This window comes from Saimiri boliviensis, chromosome 14 (assembly GCF_048565385.1).
Source record: "Saimiri boliviensis isolate mSaiBol1 chromosome 14, mSaiBol1.pri, whole genome shotgun sequence".
NCBI lineage: Eukaryota > Metazoa > Chordata > Mammalia > Primates > Cebidae > Saimiri > Saimiri boliviensis.
In genome coordinates, this window is record NC_133462.1 from 22,687,450 (window position 1) to 22,711,370 (window position 23,921).

General features: G+C 47.6%; 1 protein-coding gene and 1 pseudogene across 5 annotated transcripts in view; one reads left to right on the forward strand and one right to left on the reverse strand.

Moving 5' to 3' along the window:
* ANKRD27 (ankyrin repeat domain 27) overlaps positions 1-23,921 on the forward strand; it is a 75,416-nt gene that overhangs the window by 1,605 nt on the left and 49,890 nt on the right. For all 5 annotated transcript variants that reach the window (XM_039466420.2, XM_039466422.2, XM_039466421.2 and 2 more), the window contains exon 2: positions 15,845-15,976. In XM_039466420.2, the coding sequence (XP_039322354.1) occupies positions 15,875-15,976 (102 nt within the window). In that variant the 5' untranslated portion in view covers positions 15,845-15,874. The remainder of the gene's footprint in view (positions 1-15,844; positions 15,977-23,921) is intronic.
* Positions 14,341-14,745, reverse strand: LOC104652828 (small nuclear ribonucleoprotein Sm D2 pseudogene; annotated as a pseudogene).

The window sequence follows — 23,921 nt, forward strand, 5'->3', positions numbered from 1 at the left end:
TGGAAAGCTGGGAAACCCATCTTTAAGGATAGCTTTGGGGACAGCAGAGCATGACAAAGCTGCAGAGGTGGCCAGAGGTCAGACAAGCCAAGTCCTGAGCACCTAGCAGAGAAGTTGAGGGCTCATCTGGTGGGGAGTGGAGGTGAAGCCTTTGAGGAATCCTGCAGAGCTCAGCATTGGAAAAATCAGTTTGTTGTGTTGCTGGTGGACAGGTGTGAGTGAAATCCAGGGGGCAGATCCAGGAGGCACAGCCTGGAGGCCTTGGGGAAGCGGATGCAGGATGGTGCAGAAACAGAGACTTCTCCTGGCCAGCCCTAGGGACAGGAAAGCACCTGGGGCTTTGACGTTGGATAGACTTACATTCCCAGCTTACACCCAGCCTTGCCGGGTTACCTGAAATAATCTTGGCCAGCGGCTTCCCTGGGAGGGCAGGCAGAGGTGTCTGCAGAGGGTAGGGGGTTAGGGTCTTCGTTGTGCCTCTCGTGGCTGTTGGACTGTGTCTCCTTCACGAAGACCTGCCGCTAGGTCTTTGTTAGTGATGTTTCTGTGTCCTGGTTAGGGTGTCTGTGGCATCTGCTCTGCTGGGACTCTTCCTGTCTATCATTTGCCAGCATTAGGCTGGTGTCCAATGACTCCACCCTCTCACAGAGGAGCAGAGGAATGTGACCATGTCATGATAGATACCAAGCCTAGAAAGGATTCATTCAGTCCAGAAGGATCCAGACTTGATTTGTCCTGAGGTTGATTATCTGAGGAACACTGAGAAGTGGCCCTAGAGCTCCTGCTCATCCGTCCAAGATGCTGGTGCAGAGATGGGTGCAAGGTGGTTCTCCCTGTGGTCCGGGAACAGGGTGATGCAGTGGCGTTCGAAGGGGCTGTTGTGCTCCTCCATGCTTTCCTGCTCCCTGCATAGTCTCACCCTGGTTCCAGTCCTGGGCCTTCTCTCTGACCCTGTTTATTCCAGCTGTCACCGTGTTTGGCTAGTGCTGAGCACTTTGATTGTTTTGGACTTTTTGCCTTTGTGCCTGCTTGGCTATGACCTGGGGCTAGCCTCTCACCTACCCTGGATGTGGGCGGTGGAGTTCCAGCTCCTGTGAGAGATGACCTCTCCTTGGGAGCTTGGGCTTCCTCTTAATGCCTCACTATCATTTTGTTCAAGTGGATGAGCGGTTACTCCATGTCTGCAGGGAGCCAGGCGCAGGGCTGGGTGCTTTGATGAGAAGCTTTGAGAAGAATACGGACAGGATCTATATATGTTATAGGCCAGAAAGGACACAAGTGACTGTAACAGCATACATTACGTCACCACATTGCATCCATTGGTATGAAAAATAGATGAATAAAAAGTTTTCGTTTTTTGCCTTTTCCTTCTGAATCATACATTAGACCTAATGGAGAATACTGCTCGTTGGGAAGTGTTCCTGGTCACAGGGTTTGGTCAGAGCCCTGGAAGGGTAGGAACAGCCATCACAGTGAGATTTCAGCAGGGAGTGCGTCTCTAAGGAGGCTGAATTTTCCATGCTGCATTCTGCTGAGCTGGGCTGCACACTGTCACCAGATGGTTCCTGACCACCCAGACTTATCTGGGCTAGCAGGACGGTTGAAGACCACAAAACCACGAGTGTGCACACTGCCGCCTGAAATACTAGTTTGAGGCCTTGCATGGCTCTTCTCTTCGTAGAATGACTGCGGATAACTCACATTCAGGGGTATTTGGTATTTCCAGCTATCTCAACTGGATTTTCTGTACATTTTCTCCTCATTTGAACCCAGGCAGGAATGAAATATTTTTAAAGAAGTTCTATAAGATTCACTTATCTTTCCATGTTATTATTTTTTTCTTTCTTTCCATGTTATTTTAAAATAGCAAGCTAATTCTTTTTTTTTTTTTTTCCCTTTGAGACAAGGTCTCACTCTATTGTCTAGGCTGAGTGCAGTGGCCTGTTCTCGGCTCACTGCAACCTCTGCCTCCCAGGTTCAAGAGATTCTTGTTCCTCAGCCTCCCAAGTAGCTGGGATTACAGGCATGGGCCACCACACCCAGCAAATTGTATTTTTAGTAGAGTTCACCATGTTGGCCAGGCTGGTCTCAAACTCCTGACCTCAAGTGATCCACCTCCCTCAGCCTCCCAAAGTGCTGGGATTACAGGTGTGAGCCAGTGTGCCCAGCCAGCAAACTATTTCTTGCAGGTAAACTTGACAGGATGTAAAACTGTTTTTTAAGCATTTACCCTTACATAAGAACTCAACTCTGGCATTAAGCATCAGATCATATGATATTATTACATTTATTTATTTTTTGAGACAGGGTCTTATTTGCTCTGTCGCCTAGGCTAGAGTGCAGTGGTGCAATCATAACTCATTGCAGCCTCGACCTCCTGGACTCAAGCGATCCTCCTGCCTTAGCCTCTCCTGGCCGGGTGTGTACTACCATACCCAGCTAATGTTTTGATTTTCCTGTAGAGATGGGGTCTCACTTTGTTGCTCAGGCTGGTCTTGAACTCTGGGGCTCAATCATCTGTCTGCCTCAGCCTCCCAAAGTGCTGGGATTACAGGTGTGAGCCACTGTACCAGGCATATTACATTTTTATTTTATTTTATTTTTTTTTTTTTATTTTTTTATTTTTTGAGACGGAGTTTCGCTCTTGTTACCCAGGCTGGAGTGCAATGGCGCGATCTCGGCTCACCGCAACCTCCGCCTCCTGGGTTTAGGCAATTCTCCTGCCTCAGCCTCCTGAGTAGCTGGGATTATAGGCACGCACCACCATGCCCAGCTAATTTTTTGTATTTTTAGTAGAGACGGGGTTTCACCATGTTGACCAGGTTGGTCTCGATCTCTCGACCTCGTGATCCACCCGCCTCGGCCTCCCAAAGTGCTGGGATTACAGGCTTGAGCCACCGCGCCCGGCATATATATATATATATTTTTTGAGATGGAGTCTCACTCTGTTGCACAGGGTGGAATGCAATGGCATGATCCTGGTTGCTGCAACCTCCGCCTCCCAGGAGAATCAAGTGATTCTTCTGCCTCGGCCTCCCGAGTAGCTGGAATTACAGGCACCCATGCCTGGCTAATTTTTGTATTTTTAGTAGAGATGAATTTCACTATGTTGGCCAGGCTGGTCTTGAACTCCTTATCTCAAGTGATCTGCCCACCTCAGCCTCCTAGATTGTTGGATTACAGGTGTGAGCTACTGGGCCCGGTTTTTTTTTTTTTTTTTTTGGGAAACAGGGTCTTCCTCTGTTGCCTAGACTGGAGTGCAGTGGCATCATCTTGGTTCACTGCAATCTCCACCTCCTCCATTGAAGTGATTCTCATGCTTCAGCATCCCGAGTAGCTGGGACTACAGGCATGTGCCACCACACCTGACCAATTTTTTTATTTTTTGTAGGGATGGGTTTTTGCCTTTTTGGCCAGGCTGGTCTAGAACTCCTGACCTCAGGTGATCTGCCCGCCTTGGCCTCCCAAAATGCTAGGATTACGGGAGTGAGCCACTACTACTTGCATATTACATATATATTTTTTTTTTTTGAGACGGAGTTTTGCTCTTGTTACCCAGGCTGGAGTGCAATGGCGTGATCTCGGCTCACCGCAACCTCTGCCTCCTGGGCTCAGGCAATTCTCCTGCCTCAGCCTCCTAAGTAGCTGGGATTACAGGCATGCGCCACCACGCCCAGCTAGTTTTTTTGTATTTTTAGTAGAGACGGGGTTTCACCATGTTGACCAGGATGGTCTCGATCTTTCGACCTCGTGATCCACCCGCCTCGGCCTCCCAAAGTGCTGGGATTACAGGCTTGAGCCACCGCGCCCGGCCCGCATATTACATATTTTTAACGCTAGGACTGAAAGGTTGAGAACAGTGTTGGACAGAGGTCTTTTTTTTTTTCTTTTTTTCATGTGACAGCATAGATGAAAAGACAGAGCTCTTTGAATCTTTACTCCTGGACAGAGGGTTCAGTCTTTAATGACCAAGAAGACAGTTCTAAGATAAAGCAGATGACTTGGGGCTGGATGACAGCAGGCTCTGTCTGCACAGCAGTGCTTGTTAAGAGCCTGGTGTGTGCACATTCTTGCATGCGATCTGCATGTTTTGATGTGGCATTCAGTGGCCTTCCCTTCCCTGGCTGTTCTGCCCTTTTCTGGCCTCTGCTTAGAGTCTTATTACTTCCCCATCCTCCACCTCATCCTCCTTCCCTGCTGTTTTCTTCTTTTTCTTTTTTTGTGACGAAGTCTAGTTCTGTCTGGAGTGCAGTGGCACCATCTCAGCTCACTGCAACCTCCACCTCTTGGGTTCAAGTGATTCTTCTGCCTCAGCCTCCTGAGTAGCTGGGTCTATAGGCACCTACCACCATACCTGGCTAATTTTTGCATTTTTAGTAGAGCTGGGGTTTCACCACGTTGGCCAGTGTGGTCTCGAACTCCTGACCTCAGGTGATCCACCTGCCTCAGCCTCTCAAAGTGTTCAGATTACCTGGCCCCTGCTGTTTTCTTCTCTTTCTGATCCTCACCTCCCAGCTCCCCTGTTAGTTCCTCCATGGAAGCCCGGCTTTGTCACCTCATCTTGGGGGTGGAGGTGTTGGTGTTCCTCCAGCATCTTTTCTGAAGCAGAAGGAGTGTCTTTTCCCAGCTTGATTCTGACCATATTGCATCCTGTTTCTTACATGGCTTTTGTCCAGAGCGTCTTTGCTTTTGCAACGTGCTAGGTAGAACCAACTATGTCAGAAACTAGAGTTTTTTTTTATTCTTGAGACTCTGTCCTGGTAAAATTGCATTATCTCATTGTGGTGGAGATTATCTGGGCTCCAAGAATAAGTGAAATTAATGACAAATACCTGAATGGTTGCAGAGGCACTCCTGGGGCCCAGGCAGAGATTATATGCAGCCATTTTTATGCTAGTCTCTTCTCCCTAGGGGGACTGACCGGAAGCTCACAGGCCTTTTTCATGCAGAACCCAGGGCGCCTGCAGCCAAGACAGTTCTGGCTGGACCTGGGGAGTTAGGTGTTGGGTCTCTGTGGCTGTCTGTCTTACGGAGTTTTCCATCCGGGGAGATAAAGTATGACTCTTAGATTGGGCATGGTGGTTCATAGCTATAATCCCAGTGCTGTGAGAGGCCGAGGTGGGAGGATCGCTTGAGGCCAGGAGTTTGAGACCAACCTGGGCCACATAGCGAGACCCCATCTATGCTAAATGAATGAATGAATGAATGAATGGCTCCTGTCTAACCTTGAGTCAGCCAGTTGAATCTCAGTTTCTTCATCTGTGACACGGGCTGGTGATACTTACTTGTCTAGAGTTATTGCGAGCATTAAAATAGGATGACGGCTGGGTGCGGTGGCTCATACTTATAATCCCAGCACTTTGGGGGGCTGAGGCAGGAGAATCAGTTGGACAACATAGTGAGACCTCATCTCTGTTGAAAAAAAAAAAATTAGCTGGGCACAGTGGCTCACGCCTGTAATCTCAGCACTTTGATAGTCCGAGACAGGAGGATTGCTTAAGTGACATAGTGAGACCCCATCTCTACTAAGAATAAAAAAATTAAGGGGGCATGGGTAGCTCATGCCTGTAGTCCCAACTACTTGGGAGGCTGAGGCAGGAGGATCACTTCAGCCGGGGAGCTCAATGCTGTAGTGAGCTGTGATTGTACCAGTGTACTCCAGTATGAGTGGTAGGGCGAGACCCTGTCTTAAAAAAAATGGATAAGGACTGCACAGTGGCTCATGCTTGTAATCTCAACCCATTGGGAGGCCGGGGCAGGAGGATCACTTGAGGTCAGAAATTTGAGACCAGCCTGGGCAACATAGGAGACCTGTTTGTATAAAAACAAAACGAAACAAAGAACTCAGGCTGGGCCAGGTGGCTCATACCTGTAACTGCAGCACTTTAGGAGGCTAAGGTGGGAGGAATGATTGAGGACAGGCGTTTGAGGCTGCAGTGAGCTATGATTGTATCAGTGTACTCCAACCTGGTCAGTAGAGTGAGACCCCAACTCATAAATATATGAAAGTAAGTAAGCAAAGATGAGGCCGCGTAGAAGTTATCACAGTGCCCGGGACAAGGACTCTCCCAAATGGTGGCTATTTTTTATCATTAGTCCCAAGGAATTGAATTTATCATGCAGTTATGTATGTATAGTGTTTTCCCAAGGAGGCATTCTGGAACACTGTTTCATAGTGAGAGAGTAGTTCCTGTTTCATATTTCATTCATCTAATTGTATCAAGGATAAATTTGCTTATACTTTTTAAAATAGTGGCTGATTTTCTTGTTTTAATGAAGAAGGAAGGCCCGAGGCTCAAACCTAGCATCTAATGAGATTTTTTTTTTTTTTTGAGACCGAGTTTCGTTCTTGTCACCCAGACTGGAATGCAGTGGCACAATCTCAGTTCACTGCAACCTCCACCTCCCGGGTTCAAGCGATTCTCCTGCCTCAGCCTCCTGAGTAGCTGAGATTGCAAGCATGAGCCACCATGCCCGGCTAATTTTTGTATTTTTAGTAGAGACAGGGTTTTACCATGTTGGCCGGGCTGGATTTGCCCACCTTGGCTTCCCAAAGTGCTGGGATTATGAGGTTTTAAATATCATTAATTACCTTTATAATTTTCAACTTTAAGATGATCTTCTCTTCATTGGAAGTGATACCCTTTTTCTATTTAATGTAGTAATAAGATTTCTTTTTAAAATAAATTTTAGGCCAAGTGTGGTGGCACATGCCTGTTGAACCAGGAGTTCAAGACCACCCTGGGCAACATAGTGAGACTTTATTTCTACAAAAGTAAACAAAAATAGCCGGGCGCGGTGGCTCAAGCCTGTAATCCTAGCACTTTGGGAGGCTGAGGCGGGTGGATCACGAGGTCGAGAGATCGAGACCATCCTGGTCAACATGGTGAAACCCCGTCTCTACTAAAAGTGCAAAAAATTAGCTGGGCATGGTGGCGCATGCCTGTAATCCCAGCTACTCAGGAGGCTGAGGCAGGAGAATTGCCTGAGCCCAGGAGGCGGAGGTTGTGGTGAGCCGAGATCGCGCCATTGCTCTCCAGCCTGAGTAACAAGGGCGAAACTCCGTCTCAAAAAAAAAAAAAAAAAAAAAAAAGTAAACAAAAATAAAAGAAAAAATGGAATACATTTTTATAAAGACAATAAGTTGGCCAGGCATGGTGGCTCACGCCTGTAATCCCAGCACTTTGGGAGGCTGAGGCAGGGATATCACGAGGTCATGAGTTTGAGACCATCCTGGCTAACACAGTGAAACCCCATCTCTTCTAAAAATACAAAAAGTGGCCGGGTTCAGTGGCTCACTCCTGTAATCCAAGAACTGGGAGGCCAAGGTGGGCAGATCACCTGAGGTCGGAAGTTCAAGACCAGCCTGACCAACATGGAGAAACCCCATCTCTACTAAAAATACAAAATTAGCTGGGTGTAGTGGCCCACGCCTGTAATCCCAGCTACTCAAGAGGCTTAGGCAGGAGAATCACTTGAACCCAGGGGACAGAGGTTGCAGTGAGCCGACATGGTGCCACTGTACTTCAGCCTGGGTGACAGAGTGAGACTCTGTCTCAGAAAAAAAAAAAAAAAAAGAAATCTGATCTCCTTTATATGCCCATTTTGTAGGCACCCTGTCTGAGAGCTCATTGGCACAGAGAAGCAAACAGGGACAACGAGGAGTGGCTGTAGAATGTTTCATAAAACATGCAAAGCACTGGTTCACATTAGTTAGCAGCATGGAGCAGTTTGCAGACAGCAACATCCTTCAGACAGCTTACTTCCTAAAGTGAGTTGAACATTGACTTGTAATTTGGGTGTTCACAGACGTTTCAGTCATGAATCATGGAAGGGTACACTCTGGCTTCAGAAGTCCTAGTTCTGATGGAAGTGGTAGGTGTGTTCCATACTGATTCTTATTTTATCCTTATAGCGTGACTGATGTAAGTCCACTTGGCTTTTGCTTTTAGAAACTTACCTATAATAAGCAATCTAATTTTAGCAACCCCATTCACAATAGCAGCAAAGTCTATAGAGAATATATAAATAGTCTAATAAAAGTTGTATATGATCCTTATGGAAAAGTTGGAGGACATAGAAGAAAGCATTCATGGAAAGATAAACCATGTATGTGTATGATAAAATTCATAATGATAGGGCTGAGTGCAGTGGCTCACACCTGTAATTTCAGCACTTTGGGAGGCCAAGGTGGGAGGATCACTTGAAGCCAGGAGTTGAAGACGCCTGGCGAACATGGTGAAACCCCCTCTTTACCAAAAAATACACACAAAAAATTAGCCGGTGTTGTGGCATGCATCTATAGTCCGGCTACTTGGGAGACTGAGGCATGAGAATTGCTTGAACCTGGGAAACAGAGGTTGCAGTGAGCCAAGACTGTGCCACTGCACTCTAGCCTGCGCAACAGACTGAGACTTTGTCTCAAAAAAAAAAAAAAAAAATTCAGGTCTGGCATGGCGGCTCATGCCTGTAATCCTGGCACTTTGGAAGGCCAAGGCCGGCAGATCACCTGAGGTCAGGAGTTCGAGACCAGCCTGGCCAACATGGCGAAACCTCGTCTCTATTAAAAATACAAAAATTAGCTGGGTGTGGAGGTAGGCACCTGTAATCCTACCTACTTGGGAAGCTGAGGCGGGAGAATTGCTTGAACCCAGAGGCAGAGGTTGCAGTGAGCTGAGATCACACCATTACACTCCAGTGTGTGTGAGAGAGTGAGACTGTGTCTCAAAAAAAAAAAAAATTCATGATTATAAAGATATTCACTCTCCAGTATATTAATTTAGTAGAGGTCCAATAAAAACCCTAATAGAATTTTTCATGTAATTGACAAGCTCATTCTGATTCATTTGATATTGTAAAGGACAAGGAATAACCTTTGGAGAACAAGCGGCTAGGAAGCCCTTCTCTGTGAGATAGTAAGCGTTATTATGAAGCTATAGTCATGTAAAATAAATGTTCGTATGTGGTCTATTCTTTCCCTGTCTAGTATAATAGCTGCTGGTGGCTATTCAGTACATGAAATGTGGCTAGTATGAATTGAGAGGTGCTGTAAATATAAAATGCATTCTGGATTTTAAAGACTTAGGAGGAATAAAAAAATGTAAAATGTATCATTAATAATTTTCTTTTTTGAGACAGTGTCTCACTCTGTCACACAGGCTGGTGTGCAGTCAGCTGATCTTAGTTCATTGCAGTCTCTGCGTCTCCTGGACTTAAGTGATTCTCCTGCCTCAGCCTCCCAAGTGAGCGGATATGCTATTGCACTCCCTTTTTGTATTTTTGTAGAGATAGGGTTTTGCCATGTTGCCCAGGCTGGTCCTGAACTTGTGGAGTCAAGCGGTCCACCTGTTTCAGCCTTCCAAGGTGCTGGGATTACAGGCATGAGCCACTGTGTCTGGCCATCATTATCATTATTATTTTTGGGGGATGGATTGCTCCATTGCCCAGGCTGGAGTGCAGTGGCACAGTCTTGGCTCACTGCAAACTTTGCCTCCTGGGTTCAAGCAATTCTCCTGCCTCAGCCTCCCAATTAGCTGGGATTACAGGCACTTGCCATCATACCCAGCTATGTACTTTTGTAGAGATGGGGTTTTACCATGTTGGCCAGGCTGGTCTTGAACTCCTGACCTCAGGTGATCTGCCGGCCTTGGCCTTCCAAAGTGCCAGGATTACGGGCATGAGCCGCAGCACCCAGCCAATAACTTTTAAATAATGATCAAGTCAGGCTGGATGCAGCGGCTCACACTTGTAATCTTGGCACTTTGGGAGGCCAAGGCAGGTGGACCACTTACGGTCAGGAGTTCGAGACCAGCCTGGCCAATATGGTGAAACCCCATCTTTACAGAAATACAGAAAAATTAGCCGGGCATGGTGGCACACACCTGTAATCCCAGCTACTCAGGAGGCTGAGACAGGAGGCAGAGGTTGCAGTGAGCCGAGATCATGCCACTGCATTCCAGCCTGGGGCACAGAGCGAGACTTCATCTCAGAAAGAAAAAAAAAAAGATCAAGTCAAGTGCATAGACATATACCTATTGTCCCAGCTACTTGGGAGGCTGAAATGGGAGGATTGCTTGAGGCTGGGAGTTCAGGGCTGCAGTGAGCCGAGATCGTGCCTCTGAATAGCCATTGCACCCCAGCCTGGGCAACATAACAAGACCCCATCTCTAAAAAACAAAACAAACAATTAATGGTCACATGTTGAAAATACAATATTTTGGATATATTAAGGTACAATAGATAATTAAAATTAATAGCAGCCTGTTTTTTATGTACTACTAGAAAATTTAAAATGACATTATGTATTTCTGTGTAATATATACATAATTGTATTTCTCACATGTGACAGTGAGACCCTTGAAACAGAGTAGAGCCTGGAAACAGGCTAAACATACGTGGGATCTTGGAGTATGACACCAGTAGCATGATCAACCAGCGTGAAAGGGATAGAACATTCAAACAGTGATGACGACACAATTGGCTTACTATATGGAGAAGTGTAAGTAGACGGTCAGTTGATAGCATGTACAAAAATAAATTCCAAATGGATTGAAGACCTAAAAATAGAAAACTTTAATATTTTTAGAAATCATGAGGATGATTTTTATGGCTTTGAAACTGGAAAGGACATGGTTTCAGGTAGCCTTTGCTGTAAAACAAACCAGTCCAAAATGTACTGACTTCAGGTTGCCACAATTCATGACTTCCCACATTGTGTGAGCTGAGTGGGTAGTTCCTCTGCTGGTCTCACCTGGGCTCCCTCAAGGGGCTGTATTCTGCTGGTGGGCTGGCTGTGCTCACTGGGTCACCTGGACCTCACTCTTCAGACCCCATGCCTTTCATCGTGTGGGCTTCTTCACAGCATTGGGATCTTGGGGTACCAAGAGAATGAGTGGAATCTGCAAGGCCTTATATATGTGTGTATGTATGTATATTCATTTACTTTTCTTATTCCTTGAGTGCACTAAGACTTTTTTTTTTTTTTAGAGACAGAATCTTGCTTTGTCACCCGGACTGGAGTGTGGTGGTATATCTCGGCTCCCTGCAACGTCTTCCTCCTGGGTTCAAGCGATTCTCCTGCCTCAGCCTCCTGAGTAGCTGGGATTACAGGCACATACCACCATGCCCAGCTAATTTTTGTATATTAGTAGAGATGGGGTTTCACCATGTTGTCCAGGCTGGTCTCAAACTCCTGACCTCAAGTGATCCACCTGCTTTGGCCTCCCAAACTGTTGGGATTACAGGTGTGAGCCACTGTGCCTGGCTTTGTTTTTGTTTTTTAAAGAGATGGGGTTTTGGCCAGGTGCGGTGGCTCACACCTGTAATCCTAGCACTTTGGGAGGCCAAGGCGGGCAGATCATCTGAGGTCAGGGGTTTGAGACCAGCCTGACCAATATGGAGAAACCCCGTCTCTACTAAAAATACATGATTAGCCGGGCGTGGTGGTGCATGCCTGTAATCCCAGCTACTCAGGAGGCTGAGGCAGGATAATTGCTTGAACCCAGGAGGCGGAGGTTGCAGTAAGCCGAGATCATGCCACTGCACTCCAGCCTGGGCTACAACAGCAAAACTCTGTCTCAAAAAAAAAAAAGAGCGACTGGGTCTCACTCTGTTGCCTAGGCTGGAGTGCAGTGTTTCCATCATAGTTCATTGCAGCCTCAAACTCCTGGGCTCAGGCAGTTCTCCCATCTCAGCCTCACGAGTATTTTGGACTACAGGCATGTGCCAGCATGCCTGGATAATTTTTCTATTTTATTATTTGTAGAAACAGGGTCTTGCTATTTTGCCTAGGCTGGTCTGGAACTCCTGAAGTGATCCTCCTCTCTTGGCCTCCCGAAGTGCTGGAATTACAGGAGTGAGCCACCATGCCCAGCCCCTGTAAGACCTCTTGAGGCTGATACAAATCGTATAGCATCTCTTCTGCCTGTTGGTTGAAGCAAGTCACAGGGCTGACTCCAATTCAGGGACTGGTGAAATGGGGACATGAGTTTATCTTCTTCCTTCGTTTGAGACTGAGTCTCTCTCTCTTGCCCAAGCTGGAGTGCAGTGGCAGGATCTTGGGTCACTGCAACTTCTTCCTCCTGGGTTCAAGCGATTCTCCTGCCTCAGCCTTCCAAATAGCTGGGATTACAGGTGCACGCCACCATGTCTAGCTAATTTTTGTATTTTTGTAGAGATAGGGTTTCACCATGTTGTCCAGGCTGGTCTTGAACTCCTGATCTCAAGTGATTTGCCTGCCTTAGCCTCCCAAAGGCGTGAGCCACCGTGCCCGGCCTACTCTATTTTCCGATGGGGGAATAGTGAAGTCACTTTGCAGAAAGACCTGCCAGAGGATAGCCATGCCAATTACAGATGTCCTAAGGCCCAAAAAGCACTGACCTTAAAGGCAAAGAATGTCAAATCCAATTATTATTGACCCTTGAACAATATGAGTTTGAACTGTGTGGGTCCACTTACATGTGTTTTTTTCAACCAACCTCAGGTGGAAAATACCATATTCACAGGATGCAAATTTGTGTACATGGAGGGCTGACATAGATGTGTGAGTTCCATAGGCCCAGCTGTGGGGCTTGAGTATGCATGGACTTGAGTATACAAGAGGGTCCCAGAACCAAATCCCACAAGTACACTGAGGGATGACTGTCCATTTACATCAAAACTTCTGGCCAGGCACAGTGACTCACACCTGTAATGCCAGCATTTTGGGAGGCCGAGGTGGGAGGATTGCATCAGGCCAAGAGTTCAAGTTCAGCATGGGCAACACAGCAAAATCCCATCTCTACAAAAAATAACAAAATAGCTGGGTGTGGTGGCACATACCTGTAGTGCCAGCTGCTCTGGAGGCTGAGGTGGGAGGTGGGAGATCACTTGAGACCAGGAGTTCAAGGTTATGGTGAGCTACAGTCATGCCACTGCACTGTAGCTGTAGGTTGGGTGACAGTGTGAAACCTTGTCTCAAAATAAGTAAGTAACATGCACACTTCTATTTCTGAAAACACCCATTTGACAAAATGAAAAAGCAAGTTACAGACTAGGAGATGGTATGAGTGTATACGTATATATATGTGTGTGTATATATATATATTATATATATATATATTTCTTTTTTAGACAGCATCTTGCTCCATCATGCAGGGTAGAGTGCAATGGCGTGATCATAGCTCATAGTGGCCTCAGTCTCCTGGGCCCGAGTGATTCTCCTGCCCCAGCCTCTGAGTAGGTGGGATTATAGACACGCACCACCACACATAGCTAATTAAAAAAATTTTTTTTGTAAAGATGGGGTCTCTCTATGTTGCCTAGGCTGGTCTTGAACTCTTGACCTCAAGCAGTCCTCCTACCTCATCTTCCCGAAATGCTGGGATTACAGGCGTGAGCTACCACACCTAGTCTGGGAGATGATATTTGGAACTTACTTTAGTATACACATGAGTAAAGAACTATCAATCCTAAGAAAAAGGCCAATAATTTAGTAGGAAAGCTAGCAAAAGACCTGATAAAGCAGGTTATATAACATAAACAAAGAAATTTAGTTCATTTAATTAATGAAGCAATGAAAATTAAAAACAGTGGGATAAGACTTTATACTCACAGACTATCTCAGCCCGTGCAGGCTGCTGTAACAAAACACTGTAGACTGGGTGGCTTGAAAATGACAGAAATGTGTTTCTCACAGTGCTGGAGGCTGGGAAGTACAAGGTGAAGATCCTGCAGGTTGGGTGTCTGGGGATGGCCTGCTTCATAGTCAGCTCGCTGTTCTCTGTAACCTCACGTGGCCAGAGGAGCAAAGGAGCTCTCCCAGGCCTCTTTCTTTCTCTCTTTATTTTTTGAGACGGAGTTTTCCTCTGTCACCCAGGCTGGAGTGCAGTAGCGTGATCTCGGCTCACTGCAACCTCTGCCACCTGGGTTCAAGTGATTCTCCTGCCTCAACCTCCCTAGTAGCTGGAATTACAGGCGAGCACCACCATGCCCAGCTAATTTTTGTATTTTTTTTTCTTTGTTCTTTTTTTATTTATTTTTTTAGTAGAGACGAGGTTTCACCATGTTGACCATGCTGGTTTTGAACTCCTGACCTCAGGTGATCCACCCCGCCTTGGCCTTCGAAAGTGCTGGGATTATGGGCCTGAGCCACTGGGCCCAGCCACGTAAGGGCACTGATCTCATCCATGAAGGGCACTGATCTTATTCATGAAGGCTCTGCCTTTGTCCCTAGTCACCCCCCATGGGTTAGGATTTTAATATACGAGTTTTGGGAGGGCATAAACATCTAGATGATAGCACAGACTAACAGAAATTTTTTTTTTTTTTTTTAACCGCTTAAAAAAACACAGAGCTTTATTCTCAACACCAGCAGCAGCGGTCTCTGTAGGACGGGGGAGTGAGTTCTGTTGACTGATAGGCATAGGTGGCTCCTACTTGGCCGGCGATAAGTGGGTTCCTTGGGACGACGATGACTGAGTCCCTACGCAGGAACATCTTGGAGATGTAGCGGTCTTTGTTGACTGGCTTGGACTTCTTCTTGCCCTTGCCGCTCTTGGGTACCTCAGTCCACATCTCCTTCACGTTCTCCAGCACCATGTTGCAGTGCCAATCCAAGGCCTTCACGTAGCCCCGGAGCTTCTTATTGTTGTGGCAGTTGATGAGCACTTGGGTGTTGTTCTTGACGGACTGAGTGAGCACAGAGAGTGGCCCCATGTTAAATTCCTCCTCCTCTCACTTCCGCAGCCCCTCCGGGGTCATCTCACTCTTGGGGCTTGTTGAAGAGGTTCATGTTGGTCACTAAGCTCTCGGTTCACTCCGGTTTCCTCTGTGTTGCTCAACTAACAGAAATTTTATTATTTTAATTTTTATGGAGATAGTACCTTGCCATATTATCCAGGCTGGTCTCCAGCTCCTGGGCTCAAGCAATCCTCCTGCCTCAGCCTTCCAAGTAGCTGGGACTAAAGGCATATGGCACCTCACCCAGATAATTGTTTTATTTTTGTAGAGACGGGGGTTTTGCTGTATTCCCCAGGCCGGTCTTGAACTCCTGGGCTCATGGGAATCCTCCTGCCTCAGGTTCCCAAAGTGCTGAGATGACAGGCATGAACTACCACACCTGGCTTCTAGTTTATTTCTTAGAAGAAAATCTGAGGCAAACATCGCAAAACGTGATGATTCCTTAATTCTGGTGCTAGGTTTGCACCGTCACTCAGTACTTTTCCGTGTGCTAAAACATTTCATTAAAAATACATGAGTATCTTGAGAATGTCATAATTTTGGTCATGTAGGATGTTCTAAAAATAGCCATTTATACTTTAGCCAGGAGTTTAACAAGATTTTCTGAACATGATTTACACATTAGCCAATAAATAGGTCATCTTGGAATTGTTGGGTTACATTTGAGATTTCCTGGTGGAGTGAGTCTGTGGGAGAAGAAAATTGCGTGTCATGAATCCTTTTTTTTTTGAGAATGCTCTTTAGAAATTGTCAGATGCAGGCTGGGTGCGATGGCTCATGCCTATAATGTCAGCACTTTGGGAGGCTGAGGTGGGCAGATCACCTGAGGTCAGGAGTTCAAGACCAGTCTGGCCAACATGGGAAAACCTGACTTTACTTAAAATAAAAAAATTAGCGGATGTGGTGGCCACACCTATAATCCCAGCTACTCCCGAGGCTGAGCCAGGAGAATCGCTTGAACCCGTGAGGTGGAGGTTGCCGTGAGTCAAGATCACGCCACTGCACTCCAGCCTGGGTGACAGAGTAAGACTCCGTCTCAAAAAAGAAGAAAATGCCAGATGCAGACTTTGATGTGTTATGTAAACTTGTGAATGGCCATTCACTGCTTTTCCCTCCCTCGTTGCAGGAGATTTGCCCTGACCCCTCTGAAGTCCATATGGCTCTGTATGATGAAGACCTCCTGAAAAATCCTTTCTATCTGGCTCTGCAAAAGTGGCGTCCCGACTTGTGCAGCAAGGTGGCCCAAATCCATGGCATTGTAAGTGCACTGAGCCTCAGGGCTTGTCCTGAGGCGTTAGTGGTTCCAGACACGTGGTAGACTAAGGCCCAGCTTACCAAGCTTCCAGCACCATGCTTGGTCTGTGAGTAAGCAGCAAGGGGCCCCTATAAGCCGCTCCCTCCAGGAAGCCTCCTGGGACTGCAGCCCAGACTGTAATCCTTTCTCTGAACTCCTGGCCCCACCTGTGACTAATTGTGCCGTTTCATGGAGCACCCCCAGTGACACTCGGTCTCAGGCTTCGGTGCTCACCTTCGTCTCTCTTGTTTCTCTCCCGCCTATGGGGGTTTCTCCAGGGTTGAAATCAGTTGCTCCCTGAGTCCTGGTCTGTCTGGGAGGTAGGTGCTCACCCTCATAGAATAAGGGACCAAGTAAACACATTCATACACTGCTTTGAAAGGTTTTTCCCAAGGGAAAGCACCATGATGAAAGGACTTTTCTGGTAGAGGCTACAACCTCAGAAGCCTCCAGGGGCAGCCAGGTAACAGGAATAAGAGAAGCAGGCAGGAGACACTGTTGCCTGTCGTGGTGGGGGCATCTGCCTGGATGGAGGATGGGCCCCGCATTGTGGGTCTTTCCAGTTCTTCGGTCAGTGAACTTGGCAGGCATCCTATTTAGACAGCACTTGGGGACACAGTGTCCTGGGTTCAGTTGTGTTGTCTCTGGCCTCTGCTTGAGGAGTTTTCTGCCTTCTTTTTGTTCATTGTCCCCTCTTTCTTTGTTGTTGTTGAGACAGAGTCTCGGTCTGTCATCAGGCTGGAGTGCAGTGGCGCAACCTCGGCTCACTGCAACCTCCGCCTCCGGGATTCAAGCAGTTCTTCTGCCTCAGCCTTCCAAGTAGCTGGGACCACAGGTGTGTGCCACCATGCCCAGCTAATTTTCGTGCTTTTAGTAGAGACAGGGTTTCACCATGTTGGCCAGGATGGTCTCAACCTCTTGACCTCGGGATCCACCAGCCTTAGCCTCCCAAAGTGCTGGGATTACAGGCGTGAGCCACCACACCCGGCCATCCCCTGCTCTCTCAAATGGGCATCCGCTTCTCTTATCCTGTGGGGTGACTCTACTCAGGTATGTGAGGTGGCCGAGAATTTGAACCGAAGGAGAAGTCAGGTTAGCTGAGTGTGGCTTCAGGTTTTCAGCTGCCTCTCAGGGACACTAGAATTGACTTTCATTTATTGTTATTTTTATTTATTAATTATTTTGAGACAGTCTTGCTCTGTGGCCCAGGCTGGAGTACAGGGCGTGATCTCGGCTCACAGCAACCTCCACCCCCCGGGTTCAAGTGATTCTCCTGCCTCAGCCTCCTGAGTAGCTGGCATTGCAGGCGTGTGCCACCACACCCAGCTAGTTTTTCTATTTTTGTAGAGATGGGGTTTTATCCATGTTGGCCAGGCTGGTCTTAAACTCCCAACCTCAGGTGATCCGCCCACCTCGGCTTCCCAAAGTGTTGGGATTACAGGTGTGAGCCTCTGTGCTTAGCCTGGAATTGACTTTCATTTTGCCCAGGCCAAGCTCTGCCATCAGAAACTATGTTTCTTTTTTTTTTTTTTTTTTTGAGACAGAAACTCACTCTGTCGCTCAGGCTGGCGTGCAGTGCCATAATCTTGACTCACTACAACCTCTGCCTTCCTTGTTCAAGCAGTTTCCCTCAGCCACCCGGGTAGCTGGGGTTACAGGTGCCAGTCCCCATGCCCAGCTAATTTGTTTATATTTTTAGTAGAGACGGGGTTTCACCACGTTGGCTGGGCTGGTCTCAAACTTCTGGCCTCAAGTGATGCACCTGCCTTAGCCTCCAAAGAGAAACTAGGTTTCTTGACATCTTTTCCAGTTTTTATGATTACTTTTGTGATTCATACTTCTTCACGACAACCTTCTTACTTTAGATTTTAGAAGTCAAAAAGTTCATTTTTTTTTTTTTTTGAGACGGAGTTTCGCTCTTGTTACCCAGGCTGGAGTGCAATGGCGCGATCTCAGCTCACCGCAACCTCCGCCTCCTGGGTTCAGGCAATTCTTCTGCATCAGCCTCCTGAGTAGCTGGGATTACAGGCACGCGCCGCCATGCCCAGCTAATTTTTTTGTATTTTTAGTAGAGACGGGGTTTCACCATGTTGACCAGGATGGTCTTGATCTCTTGACCTCGTGATCCACCCGCCTCGGCCTCCCAAAGTGCTGGGATTACAGGCTTGAGCCACCGCGCCCGGCTCAAAAAGTTCATTATTAAAAAAATTAGAGAGTATAGCTCTTTCCAAATAAAAATGTCATAAAATTTGCCAGAGACATTCATTGTCATCTGTTCATTTCACAACCATTATTAAAGGCTGCTGTATGCAAGGTACTTTGCTTGATGTGGGGATTCACCAAGAAATAGGAACATATATTGCAATCTTTTTTTTTTTTTTTTTAAATAGGTCTTGCTCTGTCCCCCAGGCTGAGCTAGAGTGCAGTGACGTGAACACGGCTTACTGCAGCCTCAAACCTCTAGGCTCAAGCAGTTTTTCTACCTCAGCCTCCCAAGTAGCTGGGACCACAGCCTATGCTGCCACGCCTGGCTGGTTTTTAATTTCCTGTAGACATAAATGTTGCCCAGGTTGGTCTTGAACCCCTGGCCTCGAGTGATCTTCCTGCCTTAGCCTCCCAAAGTGCTGGGATTACAGGCCTGAGCCGCCATGCTTGGCCCTAGATCACCATCTTTCTCCTCATGGAGCTTAAATTCGAGTGTGAGAGATGGGCATTCACTGGGCAAGGGCATATTAACGACCGTGGTGGTGAGTGTCGCAGCGGAAAAGTGCAGGACGCAGAGCAGGCATGGATTAGGGAAGGCCTGGCTGTAGCGCGGGAATATTTCCTCCCTGTCTTCGTTGTATGATATTTTAAACTACTGTCTAGACAAGTGCATATTTTCATATGTATCTTTATCTGGCTTTCTGGAAGTGTCATGCTGTGCGTAGTTATTTCTGTGGAAGCTCTTTAGGGAAACTCTGTCTTGCTCAGCATGGTGTTACTGAGCCTTGGTGACTGTCACTTGGGGCTTTTCTTTCTTTTTTTTTGGAGACAGGGCCTTTATTGCCTAGGCTGAAGTGCAGTGACACAGTCAGGGCTTACTGCTACCTCTGCTTCCCAGGCTTAGGCAATCTTCCCACCTCAAACTCCTGAGCAGCTGAGACAATAGGCACACTCTACCATGCCTGTCTAATTTTTTGTAATTTTTTTTTTTTTTGAGATGGAGTCTTACTGTGTCGCCCAGGCTGGAACACAGTGGCTGTTTCGACTTGCTGCAACTTCTGCCTCCTGGGTTCAAGCAATTCTCCTGCCTCAGCTTACTTGCTCCTGGCTCAGATGCCCACCACCATGCCTGGCTAATGTTTGTATTTTTAGTAGAGACATGGTTTCACCATGTCGACCAGGCTTGTCTTGAACTCTTGACCTCAAGTGATCCACCTGCCTCGGCTGGGATTACAGGCGTGAGCCACCCCGTGCCTGGCCTAGCACAGGAGTTTTGACCTGCTCCATTTCCAGCCTGGTGGTGGTCCCCTACTCTTGGGAGGTCACCAAATTAATGCCAAACTTAGTGTGGAAATGCAATCAGCATAGCTCACGACATCCTAGAGCTCCTGGGCACTAACGATTATCCCACCTCAGCCTCCTGAGTAGCTGGGATTACAGACGTGCACCAGCATGCCTGGCAACCTCACTGATTCAGGTTCACCAAAGAAGGCCGAGGAAGACCAGAGGCTCACTGCTGCCCTATGTGGACTCAAGCAGTTCCTCGTAAATGCCTTGGATTTCAGGAGGAGCTGGAGTGAGGGTCTGGGGTTCTGTGGGGAACCCAGGATGGCAGAGCCTAAGAAGAGTCTCTATCTTCTGTTGTCCCCAAAAGGAAGGCGACAAGGGAGAAAAGTTCATTTAAAATTCCCCTTTTGCTAAAGTGGGTTTGAGTGGGATCCCATGACTTGTAACCGAAAAGCACTTCATTGGCCAGGCGCTGTGGCTCACATCTGTAATCCCAGCACTTTGGGAGGCCGAGGCATTTGAGGTCAGGAGTTCAAGACCAGCTTGGCCAACATGGTGAAACCCCATTCCTACTAAAAATATAAAAATTAGCCAGGTGTGGTGGTGCATGCCCGTAATCCCAGCTGCTCTGGTGACTGAGGCATGAGAATCAGCTGAACCCTGGAGGTGGAGGTTGCAGTGAGCCGAGATTGCACCACTGCAGTCCAGCCTGGGTGACAGGGCAAGACTCTCTGTCGCAGAAAAACAAACCAAACCAAACCAAAACCCCCGATCAGTAGTGGGATTGTACCTCTGAATAGCCACTGCATTCCATCCTGGGCAACATAGTGAGACCCTGTCTTTTTTTTTTTTTTTTTGAGATGGAGTTTCGCTCTTGTTACCCTGGCTGGAGTGCAATGGCACGATCTCGGCTCACCGCAACCTCCGCCTCCTGGGTTCAGGCAATTCTCCTGCCTCAGCCTCCTGAGTAGCTGGGATTATAGGCACGCACCACCATGCCCAGCTAATTTTTTGTATTTTTAGTAGAGACAGGGTTTCACCATGTTGACCAGGTTGGTCTCGATCTCTTGACCTTGTGATCCACGCGCCTCGGCCTCCCAAAGTGCTGGGATTACAGGCTTGAGCCACCGTGCCCGGCCTGAGACCCCATCTTTAAAAAAAGAAAATTCTTAAAGAATCAGGGAGGCCAGCTTCTCAGCAGAAATCAGCAGAGTGCAGGAGCTGGTGTCTCTGTCACACCAGTCAGGTTTGCTGGCCCATGCCGGCCCCCTCTCATCCGTGTGATGAGGGACGTGGGCCCACCCCTGTCCAATCTGTACTCATGCTCTACCCATGTTTATAGATTGAAAGAAAAAGTCAGATATCCCGATGGTCTCCAGGAAAATGTCATCCTTTCTGTCACCTCTGAGGAATCCCTGTGGCTTTAGCAGTTGAATGCCAAATATCTTTTCATGAATTGTGGTCATTGTACCAACTATTTCATTTTTAGTATTTTGACAGAGATAGAGATGGGAGTCTTGCTATGTTGCAAAGCTGGTTGTGACCTTGTACCAAGTTTGACTGCCCTTGAGTCTGCCCTAGGGGATCAGAGTCCTTTATTAGGCTCCAAAAAATGTGAAATCACCACTTACAAACGTGAGTGTCCCACAGAGTGAACTGCATCACACTTCTGTGTCCAGCCTGCTGGACCACCTCATCTCTGTGTGGCCCTGCAGCAGTGTGTGTGGGGCCGCTGAGGGCGTGGCTCGACTGCTTCTCCCTCCCCCGCCCCCACTCTTGTCCCTCCCCTGGCCCCTACCCCCACCCAGCCGCGTCTTCAGGTGCCTTCCTTCTCAGGTGCTCCTTTTGTGGGGATGACCCTGTATTCAGGCAGGTGTCTTCTTCCTGCCCTCCTCTCCTCTCTGGTTGGACAGTGGAGGCGCCTTCTGTGTTCACCCAAATTTCAAATTTCAGTCTCAGAGGCCGGTGACACCCCCACTGCTTCTAAAAGTCACCGCTGTGCTTACAACTATCCAGCTAATTATGCACCTGCGGCATCCTCAGAGCAGGCTGGGCAGGTCTGCGTCCCTGGGCCTCTAGTGCAGGGTTGAAAGTCCTCCAGGCTTTCCAGGTGCAGCAGGGGACCTGCCCATTTGCCTGCAGGAAAAACAGCAATTTCAAAGGAGTAATATTAAGCTTGGTCCTTTTATTGAGGTGTCTGATTTAATGGGGTAAGTAGGCTCTGGGGGTTTAGTTTGGGAGCCTAGGGCATGTTTTCTAAGCCTCAGGAACTGACTTTTCATCTAGGCTAAGGTTGCTGAGACCCTTGCTCCAGTTCTCAGGAATTATTTAGTATAAATGATTCCAACAAGCCGTGGCCATGCACTCCACACCAGGCACCGTGCTGAGTTTCAGGGTTACTCGATTAGTGGGGAACCTGACACGCCTTCAGGGAATTCCAGAAACAGGCCATTTGCAGGCCAGAGGAATGAGTGTCAGGGCGGAAGGCAGCGTGGGCAGCTGTGGAGTGCCTATTCCAGCCTGGGGAGGAGGCAGGAGGGCGCCCTGGAGTAGGTGCCACTCATGCAAGAGTCTTGCTTTTATTTGACTTTTCTTTTTTTCCTTCCTTGCTTTCTTTTGAAATGGGGTCTTATTTATCACCCAGGCTGGAGTGCAGTGGTGTGATCTTGGCTCACTGCCAACTCTGTCTCCTGGGCTCAAGTGATCCTCCTGCCTTAGCCTCCTAGGTAGTTGGGACTACAGGCATACAACACCATGGCTGGCTAATTTTTGTATTTCTTGTAGAGATGGGGTTTTGCCATGTCACCCAGGCTGGTCTTGAACTCCTGGACTCAAGTGATCCACCTGCCTTGGCCTCCCGAAGTGCTGGGATTATAGGCGTGAGCCACCACACCTGGCTCCTTTTGTTTTTCCCCATAAAATGCAGCTTTTAGTGCGTTTAGAGTGATTGCACCACTGCACTCCAGCGTAGGTAACAGAGTGAGACCCCATCTCAAAAAATATATATAGAAATAATAATAATTAGTAGTGCGGCTGGCCATGGTCTAAGATGTAAATATATCATGTTCAAGACACTGTGGGGTAAATCACTGTGTAATCTAAGTATATAGCATATAAGAATGCACTCTTTGGTGGGGCATGGGGGCTCATGCCTATGATCCTAGCACTTTGGAAGGCTGAGGCAGGTAGATCGCTGGAATCCAGGAGTTTGCAACCAGCCTGGGCAACATGATAAAACCCTATCTGTACTAAAGAAACAAAAAACAAAAACAGAAATGAAACAAAAAAATTCACCAGGTATGGTGGCACATGCCTGTAGTCCCGGCTACTTAGGAGGCTGAGGTGGGAGGATCACCTGGCCCTGGGAGGCAGAGGTTGTAGTGAGCTGAAATCTCGCCACTGCACTTCTGGGTGAGAGATCTAGACCCTGTCTCCAAAAAAAACTGAAAAAAAAAAAAAAAAAAAAAAAAAAAAAAAAAAAAACACCAAAAAAAAAAAAACCAAACAAAAAAACAACAAAGAAAAGATTAGAAGGAAACCATCCTCCATGTATCCATTTGTTCTTTTTTTTTTTTTTTTTTTTTTAAAAAAAAAAAAAAGACAGAATCTTGCTCTGCCATGGTGCAATCTCAGCTCACTGCAACGTCCACCTCCTGGGCTCAAACACAACCTCCTGAGTAGCTGGGATTCCAGGCACACACCATTGCATCCAGCTAATTTTTGTATTTTTAGTAGAGACTGGGTTTCACCATGTTGGCCAGGCTGGTCTCCAACTCCTGAACTCTAGTGATCCTCCCGCCTCAGCCTTTCAAACTGCTAGGATTATAGGCGTGCGCCACCACGCCCAGTTAATTTCTGTATTTTTAGTAGAGCTGGGATTTCACCATGTTGGCCAGCCTGGTCTTGAACTCCTGACCTCAAGTGATCTGCCCGCCTTGGCCTCTCAAAGTGCTAAGATGACAGGCGTGAGCCGCCGCGCTCGGCTGTGTTTCTTTTTTGAATGATGGGAGAATGTGTGATTTCTTAGCTTCTCTTTTCTGTACTTTCCAAGTGCTGCTCTCTTTGTCTGGACTTGTCCCTGAGCCCCTGAGTCCTTGTAACTGCAATGTTGAGAAGAGAGAGAGAGCCTGGGGCTACTAGCTGTGGGGGGACCGAGCCAGTGTGGGAAGGAGCCGTCTGCCTCCACATCTGAAGGTGGAGAAGGCTTTGTGTAGTTCTCTTCCCCCCTCGGCCTGTGGTGGGGCGAGGCTGCTTCCATCACAACAGCAAAAACAGGAGCAGCAACGGCAGATTAGCTCAGCTGGCAGCCACTGTGGCCGTGTTGGCAAGGCACCTCAGGCATTCTCTCTGCCAGCAGGTCCCTGTGTGGGAACAGCAGGTCTCTGTGTCCAGCTGGGGCACCTTTGGGTACACTCTG